This window comes from Mus caroli, unplaced genomic scaffold (genome assembly GCF_978045245.1).
Source record: "Mus caroli unplaced genomic scaffold, Mus_caroli_1 scaffold_20, whole genome shotgun sequence".
Lineage (NCBI taxonomy): Eukaryota > Metazoa > Chordata > Mammalia > Rodentia > Muridae > Mus > Mus caroli.
This window is the reverse complement of record NW_028227275.1, coordinates 23,923,748-23,937,873: the sequence shown is the minus strand read 5'-3', so window position 1 is coordinate 23,937,873 and position 14,126 is coordinate 23,923,748. Positions and strand designations below refer to the sequence as shown.

At 47.5% G+C, this 14,126-nt stretch overlaps 1 protein-coding gene across 1 annotated transcript; it reads left to right on the top strand.

The window, feature by feature from the left end:
• Positions 1-2,853: 2,853 nt before the first annotated feature.
• Hhex (hematopoietically expressed homeobox) lies at positions 2,854-8,724 on the top strand. The gene is made up of 4 exons (XM_021151810.3): positions 2,854-3,278; positions 5,259-5,437; positions 5,629-5,679; positions 7,650-8,724. The coding sequence occupies exons 1-4, from the start codon at positions 2,915-2,917 to the stop codon at positions 7,872-7,874; spliced, it is 819 nt and encodes a 272-aa protein (XP_021007469.1). The 5' UTR covers positions 2,854-2,914; the 3' UTR covers positions 7,875-8,724.
• The last annotated feature ends 5,402 nt before the right edge of the window (positions 8,725-14,126 follow it).

The window sequence follows — 14,126 nt, the reverse complement described above, 5'->3', positions numbered from 1 at the left end:
TCTCACCAGCCCTTATTCCCTTCTTTATGTACTCATATGCATATATTTACAGTGGTGTACATATAAGTAACCAAACACCCGTGTATAGTGAACTACTGGAAGGTTGCAGGTATCATGGCTCACATTCTTAAAAATCTTAGTAATAGCTTTCCTATATTTAACTCATAAGACCAAAATCACACCTAACATTGTAGCAGTGAAATATTGACAGCTATGTACAATTCATATTTATTCCTATTTTTTTTTTACCCCAAATCCAAAGAAATGCATTAATTCTGTAAGGGCTTGCTAGAATCCTCATCTTCAACGTTTCACTCAATACCTGTGTGTCTAATGAGTCTTCCCTGAACCAACCAATAACGATTTCTACATTAAAAAGTATCTTATGGGCTGGTGAGATGACTCAGCCTGTAAGAGCACTGACTGCTCTTCCTAAGGTCCTGAGTTCAAATCCCACCAACCACATGGGGGCTTGCAACCATCTGTAATGAGATCTGACACCCTCTTCTGGTGTCTTTAGACAGCTACAGTGTATTTATTTATTAATAAATACATCTTTGGGCCTGAGCAAGCAGGGACTGAGTGAGCAGAGTTGACCAGAGCGAGCAGAGATCCTAAAAATCCCCCAACAACCACATGAAGGCTCACAACCATCTGGACAGCTACAGTGTACTCACATACATAAAATAAATCAATCTTTTAAAAGTATCTCATTATTATTGTGTTTGATGTGTGTTTTGGGCACTCCAGCAGCCATGGTGCTACAGGGCAAGTCTCTCCACCTCTCTTCCTCCCCTCCCCCTCTCTCCTGTGGGGTCGGAAGCTTGAACTTGAGTCCTTATTTCCAGCATTAGGGAGACAAGCTCCCATAGGCTACGCCACATCACTGGTCCCAAATGTTTTATATTTGCTCTGGCATTCTTCCAGTTTTCCCACCCACCACTTCTTTATTTCACTTGAGTTCAATGGACTTAGAAATAGCATAGTTTACTACGAATTTTTTCAACTTCGCTATTGTATAATGCGACACAGCAAGCAGACGGAGGGCAGAGGATAACTGTGGAATCGGTTCTTCCTTCCACCATGTCTTCCGTGGATCGAAGCTCAGGTTGCCAGGCTAGCACCTCCTCGATGATTTTTTTTTTCAAGGCTTAAATAACCCGGAGTTTGTCCACCGGAAGCCCCTTCAAGCAGTCTGTTGTCTGGTGTCTGGCCAAGATGTCTTTGCGCTCACCAGAAACCTCACAAGGTTCAGTTCTCCAGGTATTCAGAAGTCTACTCTCTTTCCAGCCCTGCCCGAAGTTAAACTTGTTTTCCTTTTTATGATTCACATAACAGAGTGAACACACGGAGATATAGCCTTACCAGCCCCCAAGGTTTTAATTCTAATTAACAGCGCTTCACACTCACTGGTTTGTGTGTGCTAATGGCTTTTGTCTGTCATTATTCTGAAAGATGTCCGTGACTCCATCCCCAGGCAGATAGGAACCTTTAGGTCAAGTCCCAAACGGAACAGGTGAGAAAAGCCCAGGGCAATAAACTGACAGACTCAACTCAAGTGCTCTTCTGACTTGGAGTCACTCACACTCTAGGCACCTTGACACCTACTTATCTTTCAAACATTATTTCCTTTGGGAAGACTTTTCCTTTCTCAAAGCGACTCTCTCCTTTACCCGAAACGAGGGGCTGGGGCTCCTTAAGGTTTCGACCCTTACACACGATTTCTCCCTAGTATATGTTACTGCGTTCGTTTCCTGCTTCCACCAGGGCAGAGACTGCCTCTCTCATTTGCTAATGACTGCACAGTAGTTGCTCAAGAAAATAAGGTGTGAAGTGAAACTCGGACCCAGGTCCTCTGGCTATCTCGCCTTCAGTCCCACTGCAGCTGAAGATGTAATTCCAAAGGATAAAACTAAATATCTCAGTTGGAAAAAAAAAGCCAGGGAGTTTTTCTATTAATAGAAGTCCTTAGCAGAAACTGCCCAACTCAAGGTGTGGTCACCCCAGGGGGGCGTCAATCAAGAAAATGCCCCTTTGCCCCAGAGGCGAGCGAAGCCGCACAGAGCCGAGGCCACACTGAGCAGCGCGCCACGGCTTTGAATAGAAAACACGTGTAAAGCCTCAGAGGCCGGCTAAGCGCAGCTGTGTCCTTCAGGGCCTGGGGACAGAGGTACAGGAGCACCTCCCACCCCCATTGGATCGAAGAACACTGCATAGCCTCTGTCCTGCGCCATACGATTAAGGTTCTATCTTGATACCGGTCTGGAGCAGATTCCGTTAGCATCCAGGGAGGGGACCGAGCTAGGGGGTCCTCAAATAGGTCTGGAACACCTGCAGCCTCGCTGTCAGTACCCGTCTGGGACTGGGACGCAGCCAACGGCTTGGGTCTTCTCCTTGGAGCGCCGAGCTGCGGAGGTCCCCCGTTCTAGACAGTGCCACCGTTACCCCAAGAAGCGCAGCCTCCTGGCCGCCCGAAGGTGCCATCCTGCCGGCGGCCTCCTGGCCCACAGAGTCCCATCGCTTCTCCAGGTGCCAGAGGCTGCCCGAGTTTTAGCAGTGGCGCCATCCCGCCAGGATCCGCGCCCCGCGGCGCGCGTCTTGTGACCTCCTCTTCGACGGTCGCAGTCGCTCTCTAGGTGCCTGGAACCTCTAGGGAGGGTCCCCGGAGTTCCACAGCCCGCGCGTCTCGGGGGCGGGAGCTGGGCCGGCGGGGGCGGATCGGCGCGGGGGTTGGTGGGGGGCGGAGGCGAATCTGAAGCCAGCGCCATTGGCCGCAGGGCCTGGCGGCAGGAAGGGGACCGAGCGCGGCCCCACCCCGCGGCTGCCCGAGCCTATCGCCTGGAGCGCAGAGCGCAAATAAATGTAGCGCGGCGGCGCTGGCCGGCAGCTCTCTCCGAGGGGCTGCGGAGCGGCCATGCAGTTCCCGCACCCGGGGCCCGCGGCTGCGCCCGCCGTGGGAGTCCCGCTGTACGCGCCCACTCCGCTGCTGCAGCCCGCTCACCCGACGCCCTTCTACATCGACGACATCCTGGGTCGCGGGCCTGCCGCCCCCACGCCCACTCCCACGCTGCCGTCCCCCAACTCCTCCTTCACCAGCCTCGTGTCCTCCTACCGGACCCCGGTGTACGAGCCCACGCCGGTCCACCCCGCCTTCTCGCACCACCCCGCCGCCGCGCTGGCCGCCGCCTACGGCCCCGGTGGCTTCGGAGGCCCTCTGTACCCGTTCCCGCGGACGGTGAACGACTACACGCACGCCCTACTCCGCCACGACCCCCTGGGTAAGGCGGCCGGGGCCGAGTGAGGGCGTCCGTGAGGAAGGCGCTCCCGGCGGGTGGCAGCGCGCGGGAGGCGGCAGGGGCGGACGGACGGGAAGCGCAGTGGAAAAGTTGCGGCGAGCGCTCTGAGCGAGCAGCTCCCGGGTGCACGCGGGGACAGCAGGCGCGGGGCCCCCGGTGCTGGGACGCTCGGCGACTCAGATTGCTTTTCCTGCACCTTGCAGACGTCGGGGCAAGCGTAGTCGGGAGAGACCTGGGACTCCTGGGGAGGTGGAGGAGGGCGTCCCTGGCCACGCGTGTCGCCCCGGGGTGGGTGGGGGACTCCCTTAGCGAGCGGCCCGGAGAAGAGGACGTCGGGGCGCCCCGAGCCTGGCCCCTGCAGGGCAGGGAGAGCTGCCCGCCCGGGCGGTTCCTGGGCTGGGCTTGGTTCAACAAGCTTGTGCAGTGAAGGAGCCTGACCCTTTCCGTTCATACAGGAAATCTTGAGTTCTCGATAGGAGTAAATCTGGTTTCTGAAGCTGTTAAGTGTTTTCCTGGCTGCATGAAGCAGACCCTTCCCCCGGAGTAGTGCACACTGCTGATTATTTTATCGACATCCTCAATACAGACAAATTCAGGAAACACTCGACGTCTGATAGCCAGGATCCGTTTTTCTGATATTGTTCATTTCCTCTGTGTGGGATGTGACTTTATGGCAGCTAAAATAACCAGTTGCTTCCTCTCTGCCTCTCCCGCCACCCCCCACCCCCATCTTTGGAGGCTGTTTTGCACCAAGTCTGAAGCCTGACGCAAGCAAAATCTCAGAAGGAAAAAAAAAAAAACAATGCCAGCTTTCAAAATGTTTAGGTGTAGGACTGTGGACATAGGGACGGACGGACGGACAAACGCACTGCACCACCATCAATTTGGAGAAGGAAAGTGAAGACCCCGAACAAATACGAAGGGCTACACGTTGGCAGCTTGGGATTTTCGAGGCTTGTCCTCACAACATTCCTAAAAATAAATACGCGATGGTGACCGGGTTCAGGGCCTCAGCCTCTCATAGCCAGTGGGGTCTAGAGTGAATAAGAGGGGGCTCCAGAGTTTAAAGTCAACAGTTTGGCAGCTTAACTGGGGACCTGGGAGACAATTAACATTTTAATGAATTGGCATTTTAATGCCAGAATTATTAAGAGCAGCCTCCAGCGCTCCTCTCTTCTCACCGCTACAGGGATTTGGGGTGTGAGTGTTATAATTTTGTACATAAAATTTGTATTTAACAATTTCAGCGTGTAGAATGAGTGTGACCGGCCGCAACTCTGTATCCTCTGGGGCAGGAGGGCTCCCGGGCAAACGTTTTTACATAGCTCGCCCTGGTTTCCTTGGGTTTCTGCTAGGCCTGAGCAGAAGGAAGCAACATTTTTTTTTTTTTTTTTTTTTTTTTGAGACAGACCAACAGGAAACACATTGACGGAAATGTTGCCATAGCCCACGGGGTGGCTTTAACTGGCCGCCCCCGCAGGCCGAGTGTGAAATCAGAGGAGGCCCGGGCGCTCTCCAGCTACATTGGAGGCCCCACTCGAGGCCTAACACCCGCGCCCTGCGAGCGCTTCTGTGCGCCCCGCAGGCCTTGGGAAGTGCTCTCGTTAAGGAGCGCACCCTGAGTCTTTTGCAAAAGTTAGTGCATACAGAAGAGTCAGTTCGGTTAAATAAGATAAGGTTTAAGGCCGGCAGGGGTTCTTTGGGGGTTGAAAAGATTTGTTTGCATTTAGCCACAGGTGTGCTGGGCGGGTAGTGCCGCGTCTTGAGTATCCAGAGCTGATCTGGGTGGTAGAACGGCTAATCTGACTTTGTGTGCATTGGTGAGGAGTGTGGAAACATCCATTAACTTGAGCATGTATGTGATGGGAACATGGTTGCGTTCTGGCCTTGGGACCAGGTAGATCTGGGAACTGTTCAGAGGGTGCCGAGGCCTTGGTTAACCACAGCTCTTTTGGCCCACAGGCAAGCCCTTGCTCTGGAGCCCCTTCCTCCAGCGACCTCTGCACAAAAGGAAAGGCGGTCAAGTGAGGTTCTCCAACGACCAGACCGTCGAGCTGGAGAAGAAGTTCGAGACTCAGAAATACCTCTCCCCACCCGAGAGAAAGCGTCTGGCCAAGATGTTACAGCTCAGCGAGAGACAGGTCAGCCTCCCCTCGACACCCAAACACACCATCAGGCTTCATGGAGCTGGGGGGGGGGGCACTACTGTAAGCCACTACCGCGCGCTGCTGGCGGACCCCGGCCCAGCTGCAGGGCCCCATAGCCCCAGTCCCTTCTCCCCAGGTCCGCCGGGATTTGGGACTTTCTTCCGAACCTGCTTTCTTTTCTGTAGGTCAAAACCTGGTTTCAGAATCGCCGAGCTAAATGGAGAAGACTTAAACAGGTATCGACAATGGCTCTGTTTCTATGGAAATAAATGTTTGTATCATGTTATCTAAATGCGGAGCCCTGTTATGGGTTGTATGCAAAAGTCATTTGAGAGACTATTTAACCTCTTCACCTTGATTAAAAAAGCAAATACTCCTGCCGAAGTTCAGGATGAGTTGCTCAGGTGTCACTAATGCTAAAAGCCACCTAATGCAGTTCCTATATCCATTATGCCAGGGCTTCACACACTGGCCAGTAAACCGGCCTGGCTAATTGTTTTATAAACCCCATATGTTGTTTATCTCATTAACGCAGGAAAGATAAAGTAATTGACAGTAAATGACTTAAGTAGTTATCTTTGCGAGAAAATTGTTTCTTTTATTTACACACCCATAATAAAAGCAGGCAGGACTCAAGGGTAAATATAAAGACACAAACGCCTTTAAGTCCTATTTGCACTTTTTAAGAAAAAAGACTTAAATATCAAAGAGTTCTAAAAGTTATTACCCATCCTCTGCCAGCTGTTTAAAATGAATATGAAACCCACAAAGAAATGTCCACACCTGTTTGGATAGTAACTTAAACATCCTAATAGTCTTTCAATGACCTTGTTAAGAAATATGTGAGAGAGGGGAAGGGCCAAGTCACCCTCCAGAGCAGCCCTACTGACTTAGAGCTAAAGATTTGCTTTTGCTGTCCCGACCTGGAGGTTTCCAGAGTCATCGGTCGACTGCTGAATGGTTCATTTGGCAGAGCTTTAAATAACAGTTAAAATGGTTTGAAACAAAACAGTTTAGTAATGAGGAAAGCTTAAAGTAGATTTTAAATTGTATTGCTCATGCTTTTATATCTCTCTATATTTTAAATGCTGTCCCAAAGAACATTTTGAAAGAACAGAATAACTCCCTGGGGCTTCATCGTACTTAAACATTTGAGGATTCCCTCTCTCTAGCCGTGTACATCCTTAGCAGACTTGGTGACTGGAGAGTGACAGTGTTTCTATAAAATACTTACATTCATATCAGACGTCTACATACTTAAAAATTCACTGGCTGGACTTGGCTTGGAACTAGTTTCCCAAGGACTTTTAAAATAGTGCTTTCTATGTAATATGGAAAAAATATTTTTTTCCCAGAATTTTTTTGCCTAGATTTTAAGCAAATTGCAAACTCTTTTTTATCAATATTAGTTTTGGTTCTGTGAATTTTTTTGCCATGATTTTGTAATTTGGTACATATTTATGTATGTGTGTTCTCGTAAATTTACTTGAGGAAACAAATGGAAAAGGATTCAATTGAATAATTTTTCAGTCTCTTAATTTAGTTCATGTTGTTCTCCTCTTCTTATCCTCATCCTCTTCCTCCTCCCCCTTGTCCCCCCCACCCTCTCTCTCTCTCTTTTCCTTTGGTTTTTCGAGACAGGGTTTCTCTGTATAGCCCTGGCTGTCCTGGAACTCACTCTATAGACTAGGCTAGCCTCAAACTCAGAAATCCGCCTGTCTCTGCCTCCCAAGTGCTGGGATTAAAGGCGTATGTCACCACGCCTGGCTTCATCCTTCTCTTTTTTAGGGGGTTAGGTTTTCGTGTAACAAACCCAGCCATTTTAATGATTGTTCTTTTAAAATGCTAGAAGACCCTGTTTGGGGTGATATCTAAAAGATGAGAACTGCACTGTCTGAATTGAACTGAGGGTTTTGTTTTGTTTTGTTTTGTTTTTTTCTCTCCTAAACTTCTGCAAATCTTGAACCCACTGGTCTGTGATAAGTGTATAATCTCTCTCTGGTTTGACTTCTTCCCTCTTCTTTCAAATGGGGAAACGAATCACAAGTGTATCTTCTTAGTAAAAAGATTTTAACGAAGAAAACAGTTGGTAAACTAGACTTTGTAGGCGTGGTAAAGGCTGAAAAAAAAAAACCAAACAAACCCCAAACCAACTTTGATTGTTATGTCTCTGCTCTCACCAACTGCATCTTCATCCTATCATCAGGAGAATCCTCAAAGCAACAAAAAGGATGCGTTGGACAGTTTGGACACTTCCTGTGAGCAGGGCCAACAAGACTTGCCCAGTGAACAGAATAAAGGTGCCTCTTTGGATAGTTCGCAGTGTTCACCCTCCCCAGCCTCTCAGGAAGACCCCGACTCGGAGATCTCAGAGGATTCTGACCAGGAGGTGGACATTGAGGGGGATAAAGGCTACTTTAATGCTGGATGACAGTCATCGGCCACGTTTAGAGACCGGACTTTAGAATAATGTTTTGCTACAGACAAACTGGAAAATTCTGAGAGAGAGAGAGAGAAAGAAATATCGGTTCTTGTAGAGTTTTGAAAATGTTTGGTGCACTGGCTAATTAACCAACATGCATTGCATTGAGACCTTAACTTTGGTTTAACATACGGTATCTATACCAGTTTTTAAGTTGTTTTGATAAAGTGACTAAATGTGACCTCATTTTTTAAAAAGTGAATTTGTTTCTATTTATGAGAGGTAATTTGAACTTGTGTCTAAAGCTTAAATTATGACTTTAAAGGTTTTAAGTTTTAGGAGGCTGATCTTGACTGACTTTCCTAAGTCCGTAGCTATTCCCTCGACTTTAGAGGTGCACTTAGCGGGAGGGGGGGTGGGGGCAACATTTGGGGAATCTATGGAACACTTTGAAAGGGTATACCCAACTTTTACATGGCATCTTACATTGCTGCCTTAACTCCAAAGCCATTTCAGAGCACTTGGCTCCTGGTGTCTGTTCTTACAAGCAAGATAGTTGATAAGATTCCTAAAATCTTGTTTTGCTCAGCCAGTGCCTCTGACCCTGGTGTTAAGAGATGATGCAGTCCCTACAGGCAGGGAAACTGACTCATTTGAGATTGATCTCACACGAACTAGAAATAGCAGGACAATTCAATGTAAGTAGATTGTAGATAGTGTGTTTTATAGAAACTGTGTCTATAACATGTATATAGCATTACTTCTTGTAAAAACTCTGCCAAAATGATGTTTGTTTGTTTGGTTGGTTTTTTTTGTAATTTAATGAATTAACTTTCATATACATTCATCATCAGATGAACAGCCCTGTTGGAATTCTCATTCTTTGGTTAAAATACCTAAACATGACACCTGAAGAGCCTTGGTGTGTGCACTCCTGTGTTTGCCATAGTGAATATGAGAGATGGGGTGCCCACCTCCTAGAATATACATTTGTGCTTTCTTTGCTGGGGCTGTGGGCGGGGGGGGGGGGGCGGGGGGGACGGCGGAGAACGGGACCGAGCAGGGTGGATTGGAGCTGCCACTGAGTGCAGTGCCATCGATTGGTGTGTGCGGCCACCGTCCTTGACCAGCATGAGTCAACAGTGTATCACACTCTGCGGGAGCCTGGCTGCTTGTACTCTTTGGGGCAAGGCAGGGATTGGAGTGGCAGAGGAGGGGGGCAGTTGAGGGGGGGGGTGGTTGTCAGGTTCCAGCTGCTAATTTAGAAGATCTGGGAACATTAAAGCTCATGGCGAGAGAGAATTTGAGAGCGGCTGGATGCCCTAAGGTCCTGGCAGTATGAGAGAGTATGGCAGCCTGTGGGGCCGACACTTCTCCTCACACCCTGATGTGGGTTTCCCTTCCTTAACTCCTACCAGAGTTGGGTTGCAGACAGCAAGCAGAAGCAGGAAGCATTGGGAGTGTCAGGAATTTGATGGCTGAGAAGGGTAGGGGCTGGGGTAGTGTTCAGGAAGGGTGCTTGTGGGAAAGGGGAGGAAGAATGTTGATAAAGTGTGGATGTGGGTCAGGGCTCTGACAAGAGCTATTAGTCTGCATCCAACTACCTGTCTGGCACAGCCCGGGTCTGACAGCCTCCCACAGAGACCTGCTGAGCGGCCCAGAACATTCCTTTAGCCTTGGCCTGCATGACGCTCTTTAGTTATACAGTAAAGAACCTGTGGTGGAATCTGCCCAAAGAACACTGGACACACATGGACATTCACTAGGTGAAGACAGGCCCTCCTTAGAAGGTCCGGAATTGCAGGTGAGCTAGCTAGGTTTCCAGAAAATACTAAGTGCTGCTGGTCCTTAGGCAGAGGGGCCAGGGTAGACCTGGAGGTTTAAAGATCTACTTTGGAATTTTTTTTTTAAAGATTTATTTATTTATTATTATATGTAACTACACTGTAGCTGTCTTCAGACAGACCAGAAGAGGGCGTCAGATCTCATTACGGATGGTTGTGAGCCACCATGTGGTTGCTGGGATTTGAACTCTGGACCTTTGGAAGAGCAGCTGGGTTCTTACCCTCTGAGCCATCTCACCAGCCCCCTACTTTGGAATTTTAGTTCTTGGTCTCAGAACAAGAGATTGGTCTAATTGACCTACGTGACCCTTTCCAGGTCCTCCATTTCCAGCTCAGTTCATGTTCTATGCTGTCTCCTCTTCTTACATCTTAGTGTTAGAGCCCAAAGGAGCCTTCCATCCAGTGAGAGAGTTTTGCTTCCAATCAGCTGAGGGCTCTGAGCTCTAGACCTGCTTCACAGGTTGCAAAGGCCACAGTCAGTCTGGTCTGAGAGTCTGTATGTATCCCAAGGTTTAGAGAATGAGACATTAATACGGAGTTTAAAAAATGGTCCTGAAATCTCTGTGTTTCCCTACTGGAGATGACCTTTGGGTGATGTTTTACTGTGCAGAAACTGTATCATAGCTATTAGGCACAGGAACAGCCGCATGAGTGTTGATTGATATTAGAAAAGCTAAGGGGTGAAACTTTTTTTAAGGTAGACAGATTGCTGGAACGATGTTGCCTTTCTGTCGGAAGCTAGCCCAGGTTCCCTTCAGGTTGCTCTGAATCTCAACAGCATGTCCTTAAAGAATGGAGAGTGTGTCGGTTGGGGGAGGTCCTCTCAGAACCCCAGGTTAGCATTGACTTTTACAAAGTTACAGATTGCCAGGGGCTATTTACAAATTCTCCCTACAATCCAGACATTTTTCATTTGTTTGCCCTTTGGCTATTTCATGTTGAAGGGGCAGGTATGACCTTTACAGCACAGCTCCTGTCTTGTTTTTAACTCTTTTTATCAGGAGATTCAACCTGAAAAACGGTTATCATTTAGCAGAAAGGCAAACAGAAAAGCACACTTTGGTAAGCAAAATGTTAATGATTGGAAGAATTGTCCTAATTTCATCATGACAGTGTGTGATTAATCCCCTGGGTCACGTACTTATACTTGAAGTTATTCAGTTCGTTGCTCTTTGATATCCAGAATCCTACCTAACTTAATAGGGTATTGATTTTGCTGGATGCTGTACTTTGACTCCTTACACAACATCACTTTTGAGGATGACTAGTCTGTTGCGTACCATTTTATTTAGAGAACTATTGCGTAAGATTTCTCTTTTCTTTTTATGGTTTTTCTCAGGGTGAAAGCTGATAAGACATCTTGTGGGAAAAGAGGAAACCATCACTGATAGTGAAAGTACCTATTCGCTTTCAACATTTCTGAGGAGCCCTTTCGTTTGTGGTTTCATCGCTGAGACAATGCAGCTTGGTTAAAAAAATGTGGACAGAACAGGGATATTCAAGAGGACTGCTTAGGTTCCGGGGAAGTGCCCTTAACTAGGGATGGAAGCTACCCAAATTCCCACCCCTAGCCATATTGTCCTATGAAAATGCTTTCTCTTTAAAATCCAGTCATTTGTGATCCTATGAATCTGTGACTAGAGGTAATATGTACCTCTCACGGGACAGAATATGGGACATTAGCCACCCTGGATGTCACCTCATGATATGGATAAGAGCTTGTTATCATGGGGCCAGAATAATCACATACCATTCTAACATACCTTTCATCTTCTTGGTTTTTTTTTTTTTTTTTGAAACCCAAGTTGGATTCTGTACGTGACTAGCCCAAGTTTGTTCCTTGATTGTTTGTTTATTTATTGGTATTGTTAATCTAAATATGAAGCACTTGGCAGGTTCCTTATCAGGACTTCAAGGTCCACAGAACTGCAGCTTCCAATCTGCCTGTACTAACTAGCTTAGAGATAGGCAAGCAGAAGTCTCATACCCCTCCCTAGCTGCCTGAATTCTTGCCTCCAGCCCTTTGGGTAGCACTCATGAGTAGAGGCATCTGTACCCTGGAGCGTACTGAACGCCATTGCCAGAATGTCCAGGATTCTCAGCTGCAGCCTGGAATCTTCGGAAGCAGGACACACACAAATCTCTCCAGACTGAGCCGGCTGTGGGAAGGAGAACTTGGAGCTGGTGTTTCCTGTCTGCAGAGGATCATGACTTTGGAGCATCCCTCAGCCACTGTGAGGTTTTCAAGGCTGCAGATGGTTTTCCTGTATAGCTCTGATCTTTCTTTTTCTTTTCTAGGAGAAGGAGGAGGCCATGGATAATTTAGGGTGATTTTTTTCCAGATTAAAACCTGTCAGGGCTGATTTCCATCATGGGAAGTTTCTTCCCTTGAGGAATTTCTAACCCTTCTTTAGGATTCCTTTTTAATGTGAAAGAGTAGATTGCTGCCACAAAAACAAAAACAAACAAACAAAAAAACCCTTAAGATATGCAGATGAACAAACCCAGAAGAATTCCCACAGTATCCAGGGTCCCCTCCCTTGCTTCATAAGTACTTGTATGGAGAGAGGCCTGTTGGGTTTGTCTCAATCTTTTTGTTTGTTTGTTTTTTGAGATAGGGTTTCTCTGTTTAGTCCTGGCTGTTCCTGGAACTTATTCTGTAGACCAGGCTGACCTCAAACTCAGAGATCCACCTGCCTCTGCCTCTGCCTCCCAAGTGCTGGGATTAAAGGCATGAGCTACCACTGCCCAATTGTCTCAAGTGTTATGTTTTCCTTTTATAGCTTACCCATGTCCTTCCATTTTTCCTCATGCTTTCTCTTTTGTCCTTATGTGTTCTCCCGTACCCAGCATGGTTTATTTTTGTTTGTTTGTTTGTTTGTTTTGGTTTTTCGAGACAGGGTTTCTCTGTGTAGCCCTGGCTGTCCTGGAACTCACTGTAGACCAGGCTGGCCTCGAACTCAGAAATCTGCCTGCCTCTGCCTCCCAAGTGCTGGGATTACAGGCGTGTGCCACCACTGCCCGGCTTCCCAGCATGCTTTATACTCATGTAGTTTATCTTCCTGTTAAGAACAGAAAATTAGCCGGGCGTGGTGGCGCACGCCTTTAATCCCAGCACTCGGGAGGCAGAGGCAGGTGGATTTCTGAGTTCGAGGCCAGCCTGGTCTACAAAGTGAGTTCCAGGACAGCCAGGGCTACACAGAGAAACCCTTTCTCGAAAAACCAAAAAAAAAAAAAGAACAGAAAATTAACAATCTCCACTCTTCAGAGGTCAGTGTCTCCTTGAAACTTGTAGGAATGTTCAGTTTTTGGCTAAGGCGAGAAGCCTGTGATGGAAGGCAGGAGACACAGAGTCCAACCATGTGGCTACAGGGCTTCAGTGGATTGAGGGACCAAGATAAGGAGTACTGGGACATAAGCAGAAGGTCGATGACAGCAGGACGGACAGGGTGTAAGACACTGGGCAACTCAGTGAGACCTTGCCTCAACAATGAAAAAAATATATATATAAAATGTGTGTCTCGGCATGTGTCTGTGTGTGTGTGTTTTCATGTCTGTGTGAGTGTCTATGTCTATGTGTGTGTGTCTGTGTCTATGTATGTGTGTGTGTGTCTGTGTGTATGTATGTGTCTGTGTCTATGTATGTGTGTTTGTATGTCTGTGTGTGTGTCTGTAACCCTGGCTGGCTACAGAGATGAAGCTGGACTTTCCAGCTGACATTCCTGTGCTGGGAGTATAAGTGCGAGCCACCATGCCTGGCTCAGGAGATATTTTTTTACTGAGTTATTTGTTCTCTGTCTCTTTGCTGATATTCACTGAGAACCCTGGTTTTTATCTGTTTTATTTAGTGTTGTACTATTCTAGCCTGAAACATAGTACCGGAAGCTGTGGGTACAGCAAATAGATGAACATATATTAGGTATGCACTTTATATTAAGTATTACATAAGGGATTATTATTATTATTATTATTGATGGGGTTTCTCTGTGTAGCTCTGGCTCTCCTGGAACTCACTATGTAGACCAGGCTGGCCTCAAACTCACAGATATCCACCTGCCTCTGCCTCTCAAGTGCTGGGATGAAAGGCACTGGCCACCAAAGACCTGGCCTAAATATTGTATAACAAACATCTCTTCATGTTCTATCCCAGGAAACACTGAGGTCGTTTTCTGTTATCAGCCTCACTGTTTTCTAGGTAAAGAAACCGTCACAGAGAAGTGAATCTACTGGGCTCATTTATTCAGACACTGCAGTGGAAACCTCACTTAATCTGCTGAGCCTTAGAAAAGGGTCTGTTCTTTGTTCATCTGTTTCTTCCCCTCCCTTCCTTCCTTCCCCCCCCCCCCCTGCCGCTCCAATGGGGTCTGAGACTTGATTACATGTAGCCCAGGATGACCTTGAACTGCTAGTCCACTTG